We start from the raw sequence: 19,361 nt of genomic DNA, 5'->3' as shown, positions 1-19,361 counted from the left end.
CCACAAGGGTACTCGTTCGCAGCTTAGATGCTGCGGTTGTGTACACTAGAGATCCGCCTAGACCGAGTCACAGGCCTTAGCGTCTGCATACACGTGGAAGTCACTGAGCGTCTGTGTCCGTCAGTGAGCGTCCGTGTCTTGCATCAGTTATCCGAACAGCAGTGTACGCCAGTAGCGTCTGAATCCACTCAGCGTCTTGCGAGTGTATTTGTTTGGATATGGAAGTGTGGTCAGTCTCCCTGTATCCCGCTCTATGGAGGAAGGGTATACAGTACTAAAAATTCTCTCTACTTGTTAGTATGAATTGTTAATTTTAGTACATATTGCATATGAGATCTGTATATTACTGTTGTTTCTGCATGTTATGCTTGAAAAAAACAGTTAAAAACAGAAGTACAATTTTCCTACTTACTTGTAAGTTGTTATGGGGGTTGTATTCTCATATGACAATGTTTAATGCCTTAACATGTGACTGACTGCTAGTATGTGTGCTGACTTTTTTATGTCGTCAGTACTGTTCTGACCTTCAATTCAGGTGCACGGTTGTGGTTAGATTGATTTCACTTCTATATATCCATATATAGGTGATTTTCAGTCACAAATTGTGTAGTCATTAACAGATTATTACCATGTCTGTGAGCGGCAAAAGTGACGAGGAAAGTTTATCAGGCACTCCTACATCCCTAACATGCTTATCTTGTAAAACAGGGTTAATTGGTATGAACCAGTTGGTCACTTATGAGGGGTTGTGTGCGAACTGTTTTGCTTTTCAGCAAAGTAAAAAACAGGATTTGGTTCAACAACCAGTAGAGCCACCATGGAATATGCTCGTAAAGACTTTGTCTTCAATAGCGGACAGGTTAACTCCGGCAGCACCACCCCAGGGGTTAGGTTACACTATTAACCCATACATGCAGCTCCCTTCCTATGGCTTGGTTCCAGTAGCCTCTACAAGTAACCAAGGGACAGGTAAGACTAAGACAGATGCGTCTATGTGGCAGACTACACAAGATGATACAACAGATGATGATATAGTATATTCAAATACTCCATATGATGATCAGTCGCAGAGTTTTAGTTCAGAGGATGTAGCTGAACTTATTGACACTGTGAAGGCTGTTCTCTCTTTGGAAGAGCCAGCCAAAACAGTGTCAAAGTCTAAAGCACCTGTGTTTAAACGAACAAAGTAAGTTAAAACTGAATTCCCAGCGTCAGATGAGCTGACGGAAATGATGGAAGAATCTTGGGCGACGCCCAGTAAAAAGTATAAGGTTCCGAAAAGATGGGATTCTTATTATCCATTTCCAGCTGCGGATTGTTCGAAAAGAGAAGTTCCTCCAAAAGTAGATGACCATGTACTGCGACTTGTGCATAAATCTGCTTTACCACTGTCATCTACCTCACTAAATGATGTCACAGACAGAAGGGTAGATAGCTTCTTGAAAAATATATTTTCTCTCGTAGGAGCAGTGGTAAGACCTGCTATGGCTTCGGCCTGGATAGCAAAGGCAAATGGGCGAATGGATAGAGGAACTAGAGAATGGCCTCTCTTCTCCTAATAGGGAGCAAGAGTGTAATTTAAGCCGTTTAAGACAATCTGCCCAATACTTGGAAGAAGCAGGAATTGATATGGGTACAGTTGCTTCTAAAGCTTCAGCCTTGACAATAGCCGCTCGTAGAGCAGTTTGGCTACGTACCTGGAAAGTAGATGCACAATCCAAGAAATAATTGGAAGCATTGCCTTTCATTGGTAATATATTGTTTGAAAAACAAATGTCCAATATTCTATAATCGGAGGCTGAATCAAAGAAGGTCAGATTTCCGGCTAGTTATAACCCTATGTCTAAGGGTTCAAAGTTTCGCCCATTTCGATGGCAAAGCAAAGCAAAAGCTAAAGAGGAGTCTAAGCAACCCCAGTCCAATAGATTGGCCAGGGGTAGGAAGCAATGGGCTAGTAGAAAGCCAGCTTCCAAGCCTGAACAGAAACCATCAGCCTGAAGAGACGGGCCTCCGCCTGGTGGATTCCAGGGTTTTGGGGCCGACTCCTTCATTTTGCGCACACATGGCAACAGACAGTCGACAACAGATGCTTGGGTGCAGAAGGTGGTATCTCAGGGGTATGGGTTCCCATTCAGGAGGCAGCCTCCTCAAAGATTTTTTTTTGCACCAGCCCGTCTTGTATAGAGTCGAAGGCCAATGCCCTGCAAGAAGCAGTCCAAAAATTACTGCAGTCAGGTGTGATTGTCCCAGTACCTCCATCACAAAGGGAACAGGGGTTTTACTCCACTCTATTTCTGATCCAGAAGCCAAATGGATCATTTCGACCAATTCTCAATCTAAAAATGTTAAACAAATACATTTGGATCCCAAGGTTCCACATGGAGACATTACGCTCCATAATGTTGGCTATGGAACCGGGAGATTACATGGTATCTCTGGATGTACAGGATGCTTACCTACATGTGCCTATAGCACGGTCTCATCAGTGCTACCTCAGGTTTGCCATCCTTCAGGAACATTTTCAGTTCCAAGCCTTGCCCTTTGGGCTAGCAACAGCACCCAGGGTGTTTACCAAGATTATGGTGGTTATGGCATCTTATCGCCGCAAGCAGGGGATAAGAATATTCCCATACCTCGACGACCTGTTAATCCTAGCACATTCGCAGGAGTTACTTTTGAGCCATCTTCAACAGACAATAGTTTGTTTACAGTGACACGGGTGACTCATAAATTGGGAAAAGTCGTCTCTGAATCCGTCACAGCGGATGTTTCATTTGGGGGCCATATTGGATTCAGGTCTACAGAAAGTTTTCTTACCAGAGAAAAAGATAGTCAAGGTGCAGGTCATGGCTCAGGAAGTGTTGCACACCCAGACAATGTCAGTCCATGCAGCAATGCGATTGTTGGGTCTGATGGTATCAACCTTCGACATGGTGGAATATGCGCAATTCCACTCCAGACCATTACAGCACCTTATTCTGACCAAATGGATTGGAAATCATCAGACGATTAAAAAGCAGATGATAAAGTTTCCAGTAAACTTAAAAAGGTCTCTAGCGTGGTGGCTACAGACAGACCATTTAAACAAGGGGAGACCCTTTTGGATAAAAGAATGGTAAGTCCTGACAACAGATGCCAGTCTGCAAGGCTGGGGTGCGGTACTCGGAAGCCTTTGGTTCCAGGGAAGATGGACCGTAAGAGAAAGTCGCCTGCCAATAAATCTGTTGGAAATAAGGGCCATTTATATGGCTCTAGTTCAGGCAAAGGACAGTCTGCAAGGAAGACCGGTCCAGATTCGCTCAGACAATGCGACAGCAGTAGCGTACCTCAATCATCAAGGAGGAACTCACAGCAAAAGATTGATGGAGGAAGTAACTCCCATTCTAAGATGGGCAGAACTCCATCTCCCAGCATTGTCAGCAGGTTTTGTCCCAGGTGTACTGAACTGGGAAGCGGATTTTCTCAGTCGGCACACCATTCGGGAAACCGAATGGGCCTTACACCCAGAAGTGTTTCAGACAATAGTGAACAGATGGGGTCTACCAGAGATAGACCTCATGGCGTCTCGTCTAAACAACAAAGTTCCGAAGTACGGATCGAGAACAAAGGATCCTGGAGCGGTCAGTAGAATGGAAATTTCATCCGGCGTATCTGTTCCCTCCAATATCTCTGTTACCCAGAGTAGTGAGAAAAATAAAGCAAGCAAAGGGAGCAATAATTCTAATAGCTCCAGCTTGGCCAAGAAGGCATTAGTACACAGATCTACTGAGAATGTCCGTGGAAGCACCGATACTGCTCCCTCAACGTCCAGATCTGGTAATGCAGGGTCCTTGTTGTCACAGTCATCTGGATCGTCTGTCTTTGACGGCGTGGCTGTTGAAACCTATATCTTAGAAGCTAGAGGATTTTCAAAACAAGTAATCCAAACTATGCTTAGAGCAAGAAAGCCTTCTTCAGCTCATGTTTATCATAGAATATGGCAAGCCTATGTTCATTGGTGTACTGAAAAAAGTTTGAATCCAAGATCTTTTAAAGTATCCAGGATTTTGGATTTCCTTCAAGCAGGATTGGATAAAGATTTGAAAGTAGCTTCCTTGAGAGTTCAAGTATCAGCGTTAACTGTATGGTTTCAGCAAAAGATTGCTGATTTACAGGATGTACATACTTTCTTTCAGGGAGTTGTACATATTCAACCTCCATTTGTTCCTCCTGCAGCTCCCTGGGATTTGAATCTAGTTCTTAAATTCCTCCGGGGACCTCCGCTTGAACCACTTAAGAGAGCAGATCTTAAATGGTTAACGGCTAAAGTACTTTTTCTGCTGGCAATGGTGTCAGCCAGAAGAGTGTCAGATTTAGGAGCGTTATCGTGTAAGTCTCCTTTCCTAAGTTTTTTTTCCAGACAGAGCAGTTCTCAGAACTAGATCTGGTTATCTTCCGAAGGTGGTGTCAAAGTTCCACCTTAATGAAGAGATTGTAGTCCCAGATTTTCAGGTATCGGGACTTTCTGCGGGAGAAGCGTCGCTGGACGTAGTCCGAGCATTAAGAATCTACATAGATCGTACTAGTGCCATCAGAAAAACTGATTCTTTCTTCATCCTCTACGGATTTCAAAGAAGAGGATGGCCTGCTAGTAAACAGACGCTGGCAAGATGGCTCCGAATGGTAATATCAGAAGCTTATTCTCATGCAGATCTCCATACTCCGGCTAATGTCTCTGCTCACTCTACACGTAAGGTAGGTCCTTCATGGGCAGCACAACAGGGTGCTTCAGCAGAACAGATTTGTAAGGCAGCCACATGGTCTTCCATAAACACATTCATTAGACATTATGCCTTGGATACTTTTGCCTCTCATGATGCAGACTTCGGGCGAAAGGTCCTCCTGTGTAATCAGGAGCGTCCCCACCACTAAAACTGGCTTTGGGAATCCCAATGTTATCCTGTGGATAACCTGTGGACCCAGCCAGAGAAATATACGTTATGGAAAGAACTTACCGTTGATAACGTAATTTCTCTTATGTCCACAGGTATTCACAGGGGTCCCACCCTGACGCACCTGATTTGAGGATCTTGACAATCACTAAACCTCTTCCCTCTTGTATGGAAGGGTGTGCATGTGTGTTCTTATCGCCTAAATAGGTTTCTACCTGATGCTCCTGCCTAATCGCTGTGGAAAGAACTGATTTGACTGAGTCAGTGGGCGGGATTATATGGTGAAGCCCCAATGCATCCTGGGAGGACAGAAAGCTCGTGACCGTATTGGTGCCATTTCCGCTGTCGCTCCGGCATATCCCAATGTTATCCTGTGGATACCTGTGGACATAAGAGAAATTACGTTATCAACGGTAAGTTCTTACCATAATGTCTATTTCCACTGTAAATTTTTTGTGCAGCTCTTGCCAATTTACTGACTCAGAAGTGGATTGTGACTGTTTACTTTGAGGAACATGGGCCCAATAAGTCCAGAGCCTCCTATTCAGATTTTTTCTCCAAATAGTTAAAGCAGCAGTAGGGTAGCAAAGTTACTGTTAGAACTAGTTATGTTTTGTATGTTTGCAAATAAATTACTTGTGAAATGTGACGCCTCCAGACAGGTGCACACCCACACCCTGATGCATCCAGACTGGGGCACACCCACACCCTGATGCATCCAGACAAGGGCACACCCACACCCTAATGATAATGAAGTCTCCATCTTAGACAAGAAGTCCAAACACCATGGGCCAGAATAAGGTCCTGACGGATGTGCGACGCCAGGGCCGGCTCCAGGCCTACTAGCACCCTGAGCGAGAAAATGTAAAAGCGCCCCCCCCCCCCCCCCCCATGCGCGCGCCCCTGGAAAAGTGGGTGTGGCCTCTGGAAAAGTGGGCGTGGCCTCATAACTTCATATCATCAAACTATAAACATATTTTCACACAATTAGCAGCCTTACACATAGCCACAGTAGTGTTCCTTACACACAATGTCTCCAGTATAGTGCCAGATACACGACATGCCCCGCAGCAGTGCCAGCTACACATGACATGCCCCGCAGCAGTGCCAGCTACACATGACATGCCCCGCAGCAGTGCCAGCTACACATGATAGTGTTCACTTTTTAGGGCATGGTGCTGATCACAGGGAGGGCACATTTTTAAGTTAGGAGGGCAAAATGATGTACATACTGCTTGTTGTTCCCATACCTATATGTCAAAGAATGGACAGCAAAAATTAAGGGGAGTTACTTCGTGGGGAAGGTACGTGGCCACATAATAGTGGCAATTTGCATTACACCACACAGTAGTGCAGCTAATACACACTGCACCAGGTAGAACCTCCTATACACTTTGCGCCAGGCACAGCACTGAGACACATTGCCTAGCCACAGACGCCTAGCGGGAACACTACATGACACGCCCCCCAGCAGTGCCAGCTACACGCGACATGCCCCCCAGCAGTGCCAGCTACACGCGACAAGCCCCCCAGCAGTGCCAGCTACACGCGACATGCCCCCCAGCAGTGCCAGCTACACGCGACATGCCCCCCAGCAGTGCCAGCTACACGCGACAAGCCCCCCAGCAGTGCCAGCTACACGCGACAAGCCCCCCAGCAGTGCCAGCTACACGCGACATGCCCCCCAGCAGTGCCAGCTACACGCGACATGCCCCCCAGCAGTGCCAGCTACACGCGACATGCCCCCCAGCAGTGCCAGCTACACGCGACATGCCCCCCAGCAGTGCCAGCTACACGCGACATGCCCCCCAGCAGTGCCAGCTACACGCGACATGCTCCCCAGCAGTGCCAGCTACACGCGACATGCCCCCCCCAGCAGTGCCAGCTACATAAATGGCCACAGAGTGCCAGATACATAAGTGCCCACACAGTGCCAGATATAAAAATGCCCACACAGTGCCAGATATGTCCCCACAGTGCCATATATAAAATTGCCCCCACAGTGCCAGATATGCCCCCACAGGGCCAGATACATAAATGCCCCCAGTGCCAGATACATAAATGCCCACACATTGCCAGATGCATAAATGCCCCCAGTGCCAGATGCATTATTGCCCCCCACAGTGTCAGATACATTAATGCCCCCAGTGCCAGATATGCCCCCACAGTGCCAGATATGCCCCCACAGTGCCAGATATGCCCCAGTGCCAGATATGCCCCCACAGTGCCAGATAAATAAATGCCCCCCACAGTGCCAGATAAATAAGTGCCCCCACAGTGCAGATACATAAATGCCCCCACAGCGCAGATATGCCCCCACAGTGCCAGAAATGCCCACACAGTGCCAGATACATTAATGCCCCCTCACAGTGCACAGATAAATGCCCCCCCCCCCGCAGTGCCAGATAAATGAATGCCCCCCACAGTGCCAGATAAATGCCCCCACAGTGCCAGATACATAAATGCCCCCACAGTGCAAGATTCATAAATGCCCCCACAGTGCAGATATGACCCCACAGCGACAGATATGCCCCCACACTGTGCCAGTGCCCCCACAGTGCAGATATGCCCCCACACAGTGCCAGTGCCCCCACAGTGCAGATATGCCCCCACACAGTGCCAATGCCCCCACATAGTGCCAATGCCCCCACAGTGCAAGATTCATAAATGCCCCCACAGTGCAGATATGACCCCACAGCGACAGATATGCCCCCACACTGTGCCAGTGCCCCCACAGTGCAGATATGCCCCCACACAGTGCCAGTGCCCCCACAGTGCAGATATGCCCCCACACAGTGCCAATGCCCCCACAGTGCCAGTGCCCCCACACAGTGCCAGTGCCCCCACACACAGTGCCAGTGCCCGGCCCCGACGATCCCAACATACCTGCGGCGACGCTGGGAGGGGACGTGCTGCTGTTGAGCCTGAGGGCCACCGACTGTTCCCGGCCGCTTGGTGCGCGCTGCGCGGCGTCTGACGTCAGACGCCGGCGCCGCGCAGCGCAGCGCACAGTTTTGAAAGGCCGGGGACGGCGGGGAGAGCTGCCTGCAGTGTACAGGGCCGGCTCCAGGTAAGACTATGGCGGCGCCAGCGCGCGGCGCCCATTAAGGGTGGCGCCCCACGCGGCCGCTCTAGTCGAACGTGCCTAGAGCCGGCCCTGTGCGACGCATATTGCAAAGTACTGATGTTAGGTACTTTGAGCATGTTCCAGAGCCAGACCCGTACTGTGCATGTGTAGTACTGGTTTGTGATGTTGGACACAGATCAGCAGTAGACTGTTAGTGATTGACAATCTACTGCCATTTGGTGGATGGATGGGGCGGCAACGACCTCCTTTTACCAAAATGGAGAGGTGTTGCTGCCATTGAGGGGGAGAATAATGACAAAGATTTCCTGGACTCTTGGTCAGAGCTACAGCGGATGGCTTTTGCGACCCATGACTCCTGCTGTATCAACATAGTAGTGATAATGGGGGTCATTCCGAGTTGAACGCTGGCTGCATTTGTTCGCAGCGCAGCAATCAGGCTAAAAAACTGCAGTTCTGCACATGCGGCGCAATGCGCACGCGCGACGTATGGGCACAACGAATGATACAGTTTTGCACAGGGTCTAGCGATGCATTTCAGTCGAATTCAGTGATTGACATGAAGTGGGTTTTTCTGGGTGGCAACTGACAGTTTTCAGGGAGTGTTCGGAAAAACGCAGGCGTGCCAGGGAAAACGCAGGTGTGGCTGGGCGAACGCTGGGTGGGTGTGTGACGTCAAATCCGAACCTGAACAGTCTGAAGTGATCGCAAGCGCTGAGTAGGTTTTGAGCTACCCTGAAACTACACAAAAATTTTTTGCAGGCGCTCTGCGATACAACCGTTCGCACTTCTGCTAAGCTAAAATACACTCCCAGTGGGCGGCGGCATAGCGTTTGCACGGCTGCTAAAAACTGCTAGCGAGCGATCAACTCTGAATGACCCCCTATGTCTTTTGTATGCTAAAACAAATTGGCAAATTACAGGACGATATCTTTATTAACCTGAATATCTTCTCTGTATCTGCAGGCTTAACTGGTGTAAACCATTTTCCTTTCCAGGATAGCTTGAATGCATTCCTGGATTGAATGTATTATGTGGCAGCAACACACTGTTACAGTATTATCTGACTGGGAGTCGGAGACTCTATTTTCCCATGTAGCCCTGGAGTTAGGTGTGTGATGGAGAAGACAAGACTTTAACCCTTGCAGCCCACCAGAGCAGTCATAAGGCTTGGACTGGGGTGTATGATGGGATTATAAAACAGATATTTGTGTGTATTTACCCTGTGCATTATGCTTTCCTAACCACCTGCACTCCCTGTCTCTAAAGTTCTCAAGATGGCAGAAGCTCACCAGGCAGTAGCCTTCCAGTTTACCGTAACCCCTGATGGAGTAGATCTACAGTTGGGACGCGATGTTCTGCGACATCTCTACCTGTCTGGCCTGATCGCCTGTAGAAAACGCTTCATCACACTTAAGGTGAATGAGACACTGTATGATGTAAGAGGTGTTCCGCACAGGCTTGTGGTCTTTGCAATGACAGTAAACTTAAAAATTATGGTAGCCATGTACTGTACCTGAAACCAGATCAATATACACAGCATCTAATGGTCTAAGAATAAGCTGCTAATAATATGAAGTTATCTGCAACAATATACTAAAATACTTTCAGTTATAGTTGATAAAGGGTAAATGGGTGCAGGGCACAGTAAGCCCCCCATCCTACTACTAATTATGTATATTATAAACCACACACAAAATGCTGGGGGAATATATATTGTACCAGATGATGAATGGACTTGGACATGCTGTATGTGCTGCATTTCTCAATGCTGTGATATGGGCACAGTGATTCACATCACTGTGTTCCCAATCCCCACCTAAAAATAGACTTTGTATGTATGAAGAGATTCAAGTGATGCAGGATCTGTTCAAGATTACCTTCCTGAAGTTGCAGCATATTACTAAGCTTGTTTCTAGAGCAAATGTCTTTTAAATTAAAACCTCTTTTGAAAGTGGCAGAAATTATTATTCTTTACAATTTCAGCTACTGTAAGTCCCTCACTCCATCTTGATTTAAGTATACTGCAAAGAATTCCCAATCCACTACTGATGTTCTATTGCATAAAAAGTGATATGATCTGGATTATTAATTACTATTTTAAATGTAGTAACACAAACAAGCCAAAAATAATAAAGACTGGATACTCATGAAGGGAAGCAGAGTAGCTGTGTAGCATTCCCCTACTGCCTTTGTTTCCATGTCATTAATTCTGCTATGATTATTATTTGTTTAATACATACTTTCCTTTTTCTCGGGAATGGCTGTGAGGCTCCCGAAAAATGGGTGGTGTTCCCGGCCTTCCAGTAAAGTGGGCTAGACCCCAGAGTCTGCCACTAGTTAACCACCCACTTACCAAGTAAAGTGGGCGGTCCCAGTGGCTGATGGCGCAATTTGCAGTGAATCATGTCATCATAGCCACGCCCCCTCTGTACAATGCTGGAAATCTTGTCACAGCTGGGAGGCTTCCAAAAATCCTGCTGACGTTCTCAGCATCCTGGAAAAGTGGGCAAGACTCCAGGAGCCGGCTGCTGCCGCTAGTTCACTGCCCATTTACCAACTAAAGTGAGCGGTGCTAGCAGCCAATGATGTGATTCGCGATGAATCCCATCATTGTAGCCATGCCCTTCCCTGTACAATGCTGGTAATCTCGGCATTATATAGCGTGGGGTGTGGCCACTATGAAGCAATAACAGCCACCATGCTCTGTACCACCTCTTGTGCCTTTCCCTGCCCCTATGATGCGTCACGAATCCAATACAGACACCCCCCTTACTTAACTACCTACCTGCCAGCCAGCCAGAAAAGTCGGCAACCTTGGTTTTAATATCAATAAATTCCTGAGCGCTGTATAACCATGTAAAATAACATGCTGTATACATAATATTTTTCATAATGGACAGAACTTACAATCGGGCTGATTCAGAGGTGGGCACTGTTTTAATGTTTACACTAAACAGCAATGTTATTAGATTTGGGCATGTTCAGAAACCGCGCCGCACATGTGCAGATTTGGGTCTGCAATGACTCTCACAGTGCCCTAAAAGCTGCAACATGAATGACATGCTGCTGGCATTTGTGGGCAGCGACAGGCAGTGTTCCAGAAAATGAGGGCATGCCGGCTGGGTTTCCTGGGTGAGCTGAAGTCAGTGGTTACATCCTTGGATACAACTTTACTGGCCTAGGCAGTGTGATTTACCCAGACATCCTAAGTAACCTGAGGTTACTCAGATGTCCAATGATCACACAGATGATCTGATGCTGTGTCTTCACACATAGCAGTGGATCAGGGAATCCGGCAGGATGAGTCCTGCAGAATTTACATATTGTTGCACAGCTGCTGCATACAAAGACGTAGATGCAGCAACAATAGCGTCCACCTATGAATCATTTTCTCTTACGTCCTAGAGGATGCTGGGGACTTCGTAAGGACTATGGGGTATAGACGGGCTCCGCAGGAGATAGGGCACCTAAAAAGAACTTTGACTATGGGTGTGCACTGGCTCCTCCCTCTGTGCCCCTCCTCCAGACCTTAGTTAGATCTTGTGCCCAGAGGAGAATGGGTGCACTGCAGAGAGCTCTCCAGAGTTTTCTGTTGAAGAAGAATTTTGTTAGGTTTTTTATTTTCAGGGAGTCCTGTTGGCAACAGGCTCCCTGCATCGTGGGACCGAGGAGAGAGAAGCAGAGCTGGCTTGTCAAGTTGGGCACTGCTTCTAAGGCTACTGGACACCATTAGCTCCAGAGGGAGTCAGAACACAGGTCTCACCTGGGGTTCGTCCCGGAGCCGCGCCGCCATCGTCCTCACAGATGCCGAAGATAGAAGCCGGATAGAGAAGGCAGAAGACATCTTAGGCGGCAGAAGACATCAGATCTTCATGAGGTAAGGCGCGCAGCGGTAAGCTGCGCGCCATTGCTCCCGGTCACACACACAGAGAGCAGCACTGAAGGGTGCAAGGCGCAGGGGGAGGGCGCCCTGGGCAGCAATAAACCTCACATTTGGGCAAATACAGTTTGATTAGGCTGCGGAGGCAGTAAATCTATGATCCCCCGCCATTTTTATTGTAAAATCACTGGGACCGAAGCCCGACGTCGGGTGGGCGGGGCTTGATCCTCAGCACTAACCAGCGCCATTTTCTCCACAGAAGCTGCATGAGGAAAACGCTGGCTCCCTGGTCTCTCCCCTGCTGAACTTCACAGGCTGGAAAAAAGAGGAGGGGGGCACATTAGCGACGCAGTGAGTGGGAATTGGCATATTATTATTATATATAGAAAAGCGCTATCTGGACATATTTTTTCCAGTGTTTTTAAGCGCTGGTGTGTGCTGGCATACTCTCTCTCTGTCTCTCCTTAGGGCCTGGTTGGGGTTTTGTCCCCTTATAGGTTAATCCCTGTGTGTGGGGTGTCGGTACGTGTGTGTCGACATGTCTGAGGCGGAAGGCATCTCCAAGGAGGAGGTGGAGCAAATGAGTGGTGTGTCCCCGTCGGTTGTGCCGACTCCAGATTGGATGGACATGTGGCATATGTTGAATGCAAGTGTGGCATCTTTACATAAAAGGCTTGATAAGGCTGACTTAGGGGGGACATCAGGGGGTCAGTCCTCGGATTGGACCGACTCACAGGGCCCGTCGGGGTCTCAAAAGCGTCCTTTAACACAAGACACTATTACCGACACGGATTCTGATTCCAGTGTCGACTATGACGAAGTAATATTGCACCCTAGGGTGACTAAAACCATTCAGTGTATGATTGTGGCAATAAGGGATGTGTTGCATATTGGGGATGAATCTTGGTCCCCGACACAAGGGTATACATGTTTAAGGAAAAGAAACAGATTATTAACTTTCCCACATCTCATGAATTAAATGAAATCTTTGGAAAAGCTTGGGAGACTCCGGATAAGAGACCGCAGATTCACAAAAGAATTTATATGGCATACCCCTTCCCTAAGCAGGACAGGGAGATATGGGAATCACCCCCCACTATGGACAAGGCCCTGACGCGCTTGTCCAAGAAAGTGGCGCTACCGTCTCCTGACACAGCGGCCCTTAAGGACCCTGCAGATCGCAGGCAAGAAACTACCTTAAAGTGTATTTATTCTCATACGGGTGCTGTGCTAAGACCGACAATTGCGTCGGCATGGGTGTGTAGCGCAAAGTGCCATGTGCCGCTCCCGGCTAGACATCAATACCGGCGGCTTTGCTCTTCTGCTCTCCTCCCGCTGCTCAGCGTCTGTGGGCATTGCAGGACTTTGGCCGAGGACGCTCGGTTCCAATACCAGCCCACACAGAGAGGTAAAAACAGCACCTTTATTGAACATGGTGAGACTGATTAACTGAAATCTCTGGGACGGCTGTAATTGCCTATCAGCCATTATCTTCATTACCATCATTCAGTGACTGTGGACTTTTATTAAAGATTGTTCTTACATGTTGAAAGAGAGACTTCTTTATAGAGACCATCAAGGTGTGCCTATAGATTACTTGAATGTTTATCTACAACTAGTCGTTTTTTAACTCTTTTTATGGTTAATAAATCTATATTGTTTATAACTGCTCTCATCCGTTTATTTATTTCATTTTTTCTCCTGAGACACAGCGCAGCCGTTTTTTTGCTCTTTATTCTCTGTTGCAGCAGGGGCCCTGTGTATTTCAAGACTTACCGCGGTTACGTTTGACGGCATGGCGGTTGAACGCCGAATCCTAGCGAAAAAGGGGATTCCGGAAGAGGTCATCCCTACTTTAATAAAGGCTAGGAAGGAGGTGACGATAAAACATTATCACCGTATCTGGCGAAAGTATGTGTCTTGGTGTGAGACCAAGAATGCACCTACGGAAGATTTTCATCTGGGTCGTCTTCTCCACTTCCTACAGACAGGAGTGGATATGGACCTGAATTTAGGCTCTGTTAAGGTACAGATTTCGGCCCTCTCAATTTTCTTTCAGAAGGAATTGGCTTCTCTTCCAGAAGTCCAGACGTTGGTAAAGGGAGTGTTGCACATCCAGCCCCCTTTTGTGCCTCCAGTGGCACCATGGGACCTGAACGTGGTGTTGCAGTTCCTAAAATCACGCTTAACAAGGTTGAGTTGAAATTTCTTACCTGGAAGGTGGTCATGTTGTTGGCCTTAGCGTCAGCAAGGCGAGTGTCAGAATTGACGGCTTTGTCGCACAAGAGCCCCTACTTGATTTTTCATGTGGATCGAGCTGAATTGAGGACACGTCCGCAATTTTTGCCTAAAGTGGTTTCTTTGTTCCATATGAATCAACCTATTGTGGTGCCTGTGGCTACAAGTGACCTGGAGGATTCCAGATCCCTGGACGTAGTCAGGGCCTTAAAAATTTATGTAGCCAGGACGGCTAGAATTAGGAAAACAGAGGCTCTGTTTGTCCTGTATGCGGCCAATAAGATTGGCGCTCCTGCTTCGAAGCAGACTAATGCTCGCTGAATCTGTAATACGATTCAGCAGGCTCACTCTACGGCTGGATTGCCGGTACCAAATTCGGTTAAGGCCCATTCCACTAGGAAGGTGGGCTCTTCTTGGCGCCTCTCGGCATTACAACTTTGCCGAGCGGCGTCTTGGTCGGGGTCAAACACTTTTGCTAAATTCTACAAGTTTGATACCCTGGCTGATGAGGACCTAGCGTTTGCTCAGTCGGTGCTGCAGAGTCATACGCACTCTCCCGCCCGATTGGATGCTTTGGTATAAACCCCATAGTCCTCTAGGACGTAAGAGAAAATAAGATTTTAAACCTACCGGTAAATCTATTTCTCCTAGTCTGTAGAGGATGCTGGGCGCCCGTCCCAGTGCGGAAACTCTGCAAGACTTGTATATAGTTGTTGCTTACATAAGGGTTATGTTACAGTTGACATCGGTCTTGGGCCGTTACTGTCGTTTGTTCATACTGTTATCTGGTTATGTATGTTCCAGGTTACATGGTATGATTGGTGTGGGCTGGTATGAATCTTGCCCTTGGATTGCTAAATCCTGCCTTGTATTGTCCATCTCCTCTGGGCACAGTTCTCTAACTGAGGTCTGGAGGAGGGGCATAGAGGGAGAAGCCAGTGCACACCCATAGTCAAAGTTATTTTTAGGTGCCCTATCTCCTGCGGAGCCCGTCTATACCCCATAGTCCTTACGGAGTCCCCAGCATCCTCTACGGACTAGGAGAAATAGATTTACCGGTAGGTTTAAAATCTTATTTTTCTACCTGGTCTGCTATATTTAAAAAAAAAAAGCTATTTAATGTAATGTTCTCATTTAGGAAACACATTGAGTAGTTTGAGCTCTCCCCTCTCACTTTACAGTATACTGTTTCTACAAACATTTCTCTAATTTGCAAATAAGGGACACATTGAGTGGAAGGAAGCTCAGAATAAAGATTCTTTAATGCTGTCTCTGGCAGAGCTCAGTACTAAGTGGAGTATATCCTGCCAGCCCTTCCACGTGGTTTGCTGTGGTAGCTGTGACTCTTGGCTCCCTATATGGAAAGGTGGATGTGTCACTTGGACTCATTACCAAGATCAGCAGCCTTGTACCTGGAAAGTAAGTGACCATGCTGTAACAGAGTGTCTCCTTTCTATAGATGCTGTACTTAAGTAGCACAATTGTCTAGGTGCTGCAAAATGTAAAACGGATTTACTATCATGTTGTTGTCCAATGGCACATTTTATACTTGCTATAAAAAATCAGTAAAACCATTACTGTACTTGCATTAATTGTATTATTTTTTGATATTGCTACTAAAGCTACTGTAAACAGGATAACTACCTAATATATACTTAACAGTCTTACACTTGCTAAAGTATATATAGTGGGACATGGTTGGCTCTCTGGGCCCCTACTATTCAGGAGTGAAGATCTCTGATGAATGGTACTGTTGGACATGAAAGGTATAAATTCTGGACAGTACTGCCTTTCGAATTCTGAGCAGATATAGAACCCCTGATTGAACTCCGTATATGCTTTGAGGGATGATGTGCAGGTGGGGAGCCTGGCAAGAGAGACCATTAGTTATATAATTATTATGCAAATGGGTGTTTATTTCAGCTTGAGACTCACAAATTGTTTTATGATGTGTACTAAATGCCTTTGGGTCTTCATTATAACTTATAACCTGTATAAAGCCATGAACTAATTTATCTACCTGGCTATCATTTCTCTTTGTGGTCTATAAAATAAAAGGTTACTTTATTGTTAAGTTGGGATATTGGTGGTCATTCCGAGTAGTTCGCTAGCTGTTTTCGGTCGCTGCGCAGCGATCAGGCAAAAAAGCGGCACTTCTGCGCATGCATATGTGGCGCAATGCGCACGCGCGACGTACTTTCACAACGGCCGATATAGTTTCACACAAGGTCTAGCGAAGCTTTTCAGTCGCACTGCTGGCCGCAGAGTGATTGACAGGAAGAGGGCGTTTCTGGGTGTGTACTGACTGTTTTCAGGGAGTGTTCGAAAAATGCAGGCGTGCCAGGAAAAACGCAGGCGTGGCTGGACGAACGCAGGGCGTGTTCGTGACGTCAAAACAGGAACTGAACAGTCTGAAGTGATCGCAAGCGCTGAGTAGGTCTGAAGCTACTCTGAAACTGCATTAAATTATTTTGTAGCCGCTCTGCGATCCTTTCGTTCGCACTTCTGCTAAGCTAAAATACACTCCCAGTGGGAGGCGGCATAGCGTTTGCACGGCTGCTAAAAACTGCTAGCGAGCGAACAACTCGGAATGACCACCATTGTATTGTTAAGTTGGGGATATTGTGATGCTTGGGGTTCTTCTACTTTGTATATCTTTAAAATTAATATAATTGATCTGATGTAAATAATGCATTGGTGACCAAACCACTGTATCGTTTCCGTGAATGTAAGTTCCTTACATTTGGAACTGTCAATTGTTAAATGTTTACTGCCCATTTGTAACCTTAAGTATAATATAACTAAACTATTAAGCTTCACTTGTATATCACATGCTGCTTGTGAATCGCTTCTTCTGAGCTTTATCCATCAGATCATCATAACATCATCTGTTTCCAGGTCTGTTCTGTCTCCTGTTTCTCGCACTGTGGTCAGTGCTATTGTCTTCTCATCAGGAGTCTGGGTCTCTGGGATCCTGCTTTATCGCCAGATCCTACGCACTCTCCTATCATACCATGGCTGGATGTTTGAGCCACATGGGAAAAGAAGTTTGAAAACCAAGCTTTGGGGGGTAAGTGTGTTCTGTTGTTGGAAGTAACTCATAAAGGTGACGAATGCCTTACACCATGTCCATGTTACAATACCTTTTTATGAGCTGTGAGCTCAACATATTAATTGTTGCTTATTGTGCACTTACTCCAACATCCATCTGTAGCCTGCAATGTAGCTCCATAATTCATGTGCATTCCCTGTCATTCTGCAATAAATGTGTTCACATTGTGAAAGCCACTTCCTTACGTTCTCTGTGATACTGATCCTTAATATTATCTTGAAACCTAGCACTTCCTGAACTTGTTCTTAATTCGTATAGTTGATACTATAATTGGTACTCGTAACAAATTACCTGGTTTAGTGGGTAATTCCGACTCGTTCACACGTGGTTCTTCGCTGCGGTGTGAACGGGTCGGGACTGCGGCTGCGCGGCGGATGCAATGCATAAGCGCGTTGTCGCCGGGAAGCGGCGCCGCCCGCGGGAAAAGTGATCACAGCGGCGATCGCAAGAAGACGGACAGGCGAGAGGCGAATCGGGGCAGATATTCACCGTTTTCCAGGCGTGGTGAGGCGAACACAGGCGTGTCCAGGCGTTTGGAGGGTGGATGTCTGACGTAAATTCTGGGACCTTCGTCGCCGGGTCCGTCGCACAGGGTAAGTAACTAATACCCTGGTCTTGTTTTGCATGAAACTTTTTTAGCATAGCAGGGCTGCACAAGCAATCGCAGACCTGCTAAGCTAAAATACACTCCCCCATAGGCGGCATCAAGTTGATCGCACGAGCAGCAAAAAGTTGCTACGCGCGATCAACTCGGAATGTCCACCTTAGTCCTACCCCAGTCACTAAACTATTATTATCCTTTATATAGCGCCAACATATTATGCTGCACTTTATATTCATATCATTTCAGTATATTTTCCATTCAAAATGATGTAACACACACATAGGCGTAGATTTACCAAGTGGTGCTTTTCAAATCTACCATGTCTTTGTCAGTTTGGGTTGCTGGATTTATAGGGGCAATAATATTAATGTATTTAATGTTGTTGCCCCATTTAATCCAGGAGCAATCATTTTTTAAAATCGCTGCTTAGTAAAAGTCCCCCCCAATCTCTGCCATTTACTAACACCTTTTCTCCCAACAATGCATTTTTGTTCTTTTCTATGTCTCCGTCCATCACAGGGCTGCATGAAGATAATGGCCAGTCGGCAGCCGATGCTCTACAGTTTCCAGATGTCTCTCCCAAGATTGCCAGTGCCACGACTAGAGGACACAATAGAGAGGGTATGGAAGCTGTGTATGTCATCAGAGTAAAGTCCTTTATAATAGATTAAATAGAATGAGGAGCTGCAGCTAGATGCAGATTGCGTTGCATGTCACAAAGGACACTCAGTGACTAGTCAGAAGTGTTTATGCTGAGAACTACTGGTAATATGTATTAAACTATCAAAAGGTCAGAAATAATACAAGAAAAGACTCAAATTGTAATGTGTATGCGGTGATAGATCAGAAACAGAATGAACAAAACCAAGTGTTTGTAATGCTGCTTATTGTCCTTACCATGAATGGTTTCATTGCAGTACCTGCAGTCAGTGCAGTCATTGTTGGATGAGGAGAATTATAACCGCATGAAGGGTCTGGCTGAGGAGTTCCGGAAAGATTTAGGACGCAAGTTACAGAAATATCTACATCTCAAGTCTTGGTGGGCAACAAATTATGTAGGTGCAGTATATATCATCAGAAATGTTTAGTGACACTAGGGGTCCACTAAATCCAACCATCCACAGATGTAGAAATATACGTAAAAGTTTTCAAGATCAGGAAACTTGGCCCAAGCACTGGTTAGCCAGGTCTCATCCAACCTGACCATCCACGTGTGTGGCCAAATTGCAAAGTGATCCTGTAACTCAGTGCTCTGATGCAGTGACCGGCCCTTGCCATGTTTGCCCATTTTGCTGACAAACTATCACCAGTGCACAGAAATCTATCTTCTTCCATCATCATGACCTAATCTATAAAGGTCAGTTTGCAGAAATCATGATACAATTTCTATGTTTTAGTCCTGGACAGCAAATCTATCATTGTTTGTATTGGTTGGGTTTGTGTGATCGGCAGTCGGGAGACCACCGGTCACCATCCTGATGCCAGGATCCCGGCATTTAGATGGCCGC

General features: G+C 46.6%; 1 protein-coding gene across 2 annotated transcripts in view; it reads left to right on the top strand.

Moving 5' to 3' along the window:
- The window catches only part of CPT1B (carnitine palmitoyltransferase 1B), a 75,992-nt gene that overhangs the window by 12,485 nt on the left and 44,146 nt on the right, over nucleotides 1-19,361 (top strand). For both annotated transcript variants that reach the window (XM_063926624.1, XM_063926625.1), the window contains exons 2-6: nucleotides 9,286-9,434; nucleotides 15,417-15,556; nucleotides 17,036-17,207; nucleotides 18,373-18,474; nucleotides 18,771-18,908. In XM_063926624.1, the coding sequence (XP_063782694.1) occupies nucleotides 9,294-9,434; nucleotides 15,417-15,556; nucleotides 17,036-17,207; nucleotides 18,373-18,474; nucleotides 18,771-18,908 (693 nt within the window). In that variant the 5' untranslated portion in view covers nucleotides 9,286-9,293. The remainder of the gene's footprint in view (nucleotides 1-9,285; nucleotides 9,435-15,416; nucleotides 15,557-17,035; nucleotides 17,208-18,372; nucleotides 18,475-18,770; nucleotides 18,909-19,361) is intronic.

This window comes from Pseudophryne corroboree, chromosome 6 (genome assembly GCF_028390025.1).
Source record: "Pseudophryne corroboree isolate aPseCor3 chromosome 6, aPseCor3.hap2, whole genome shotgun sequence".
Classification (NCBI taxonomy): domain Eukaryota; kingdom Metazoa; phylum Chordata; class Amphibia; order Anura; family Myobatrachidae; genus Pseudophryne; species Pseudophryne corroboree.
Note: the sequence above shows the minus strand (reverse complement) of the source record. Positions and strands in the feature narration are given on the sequence as shown.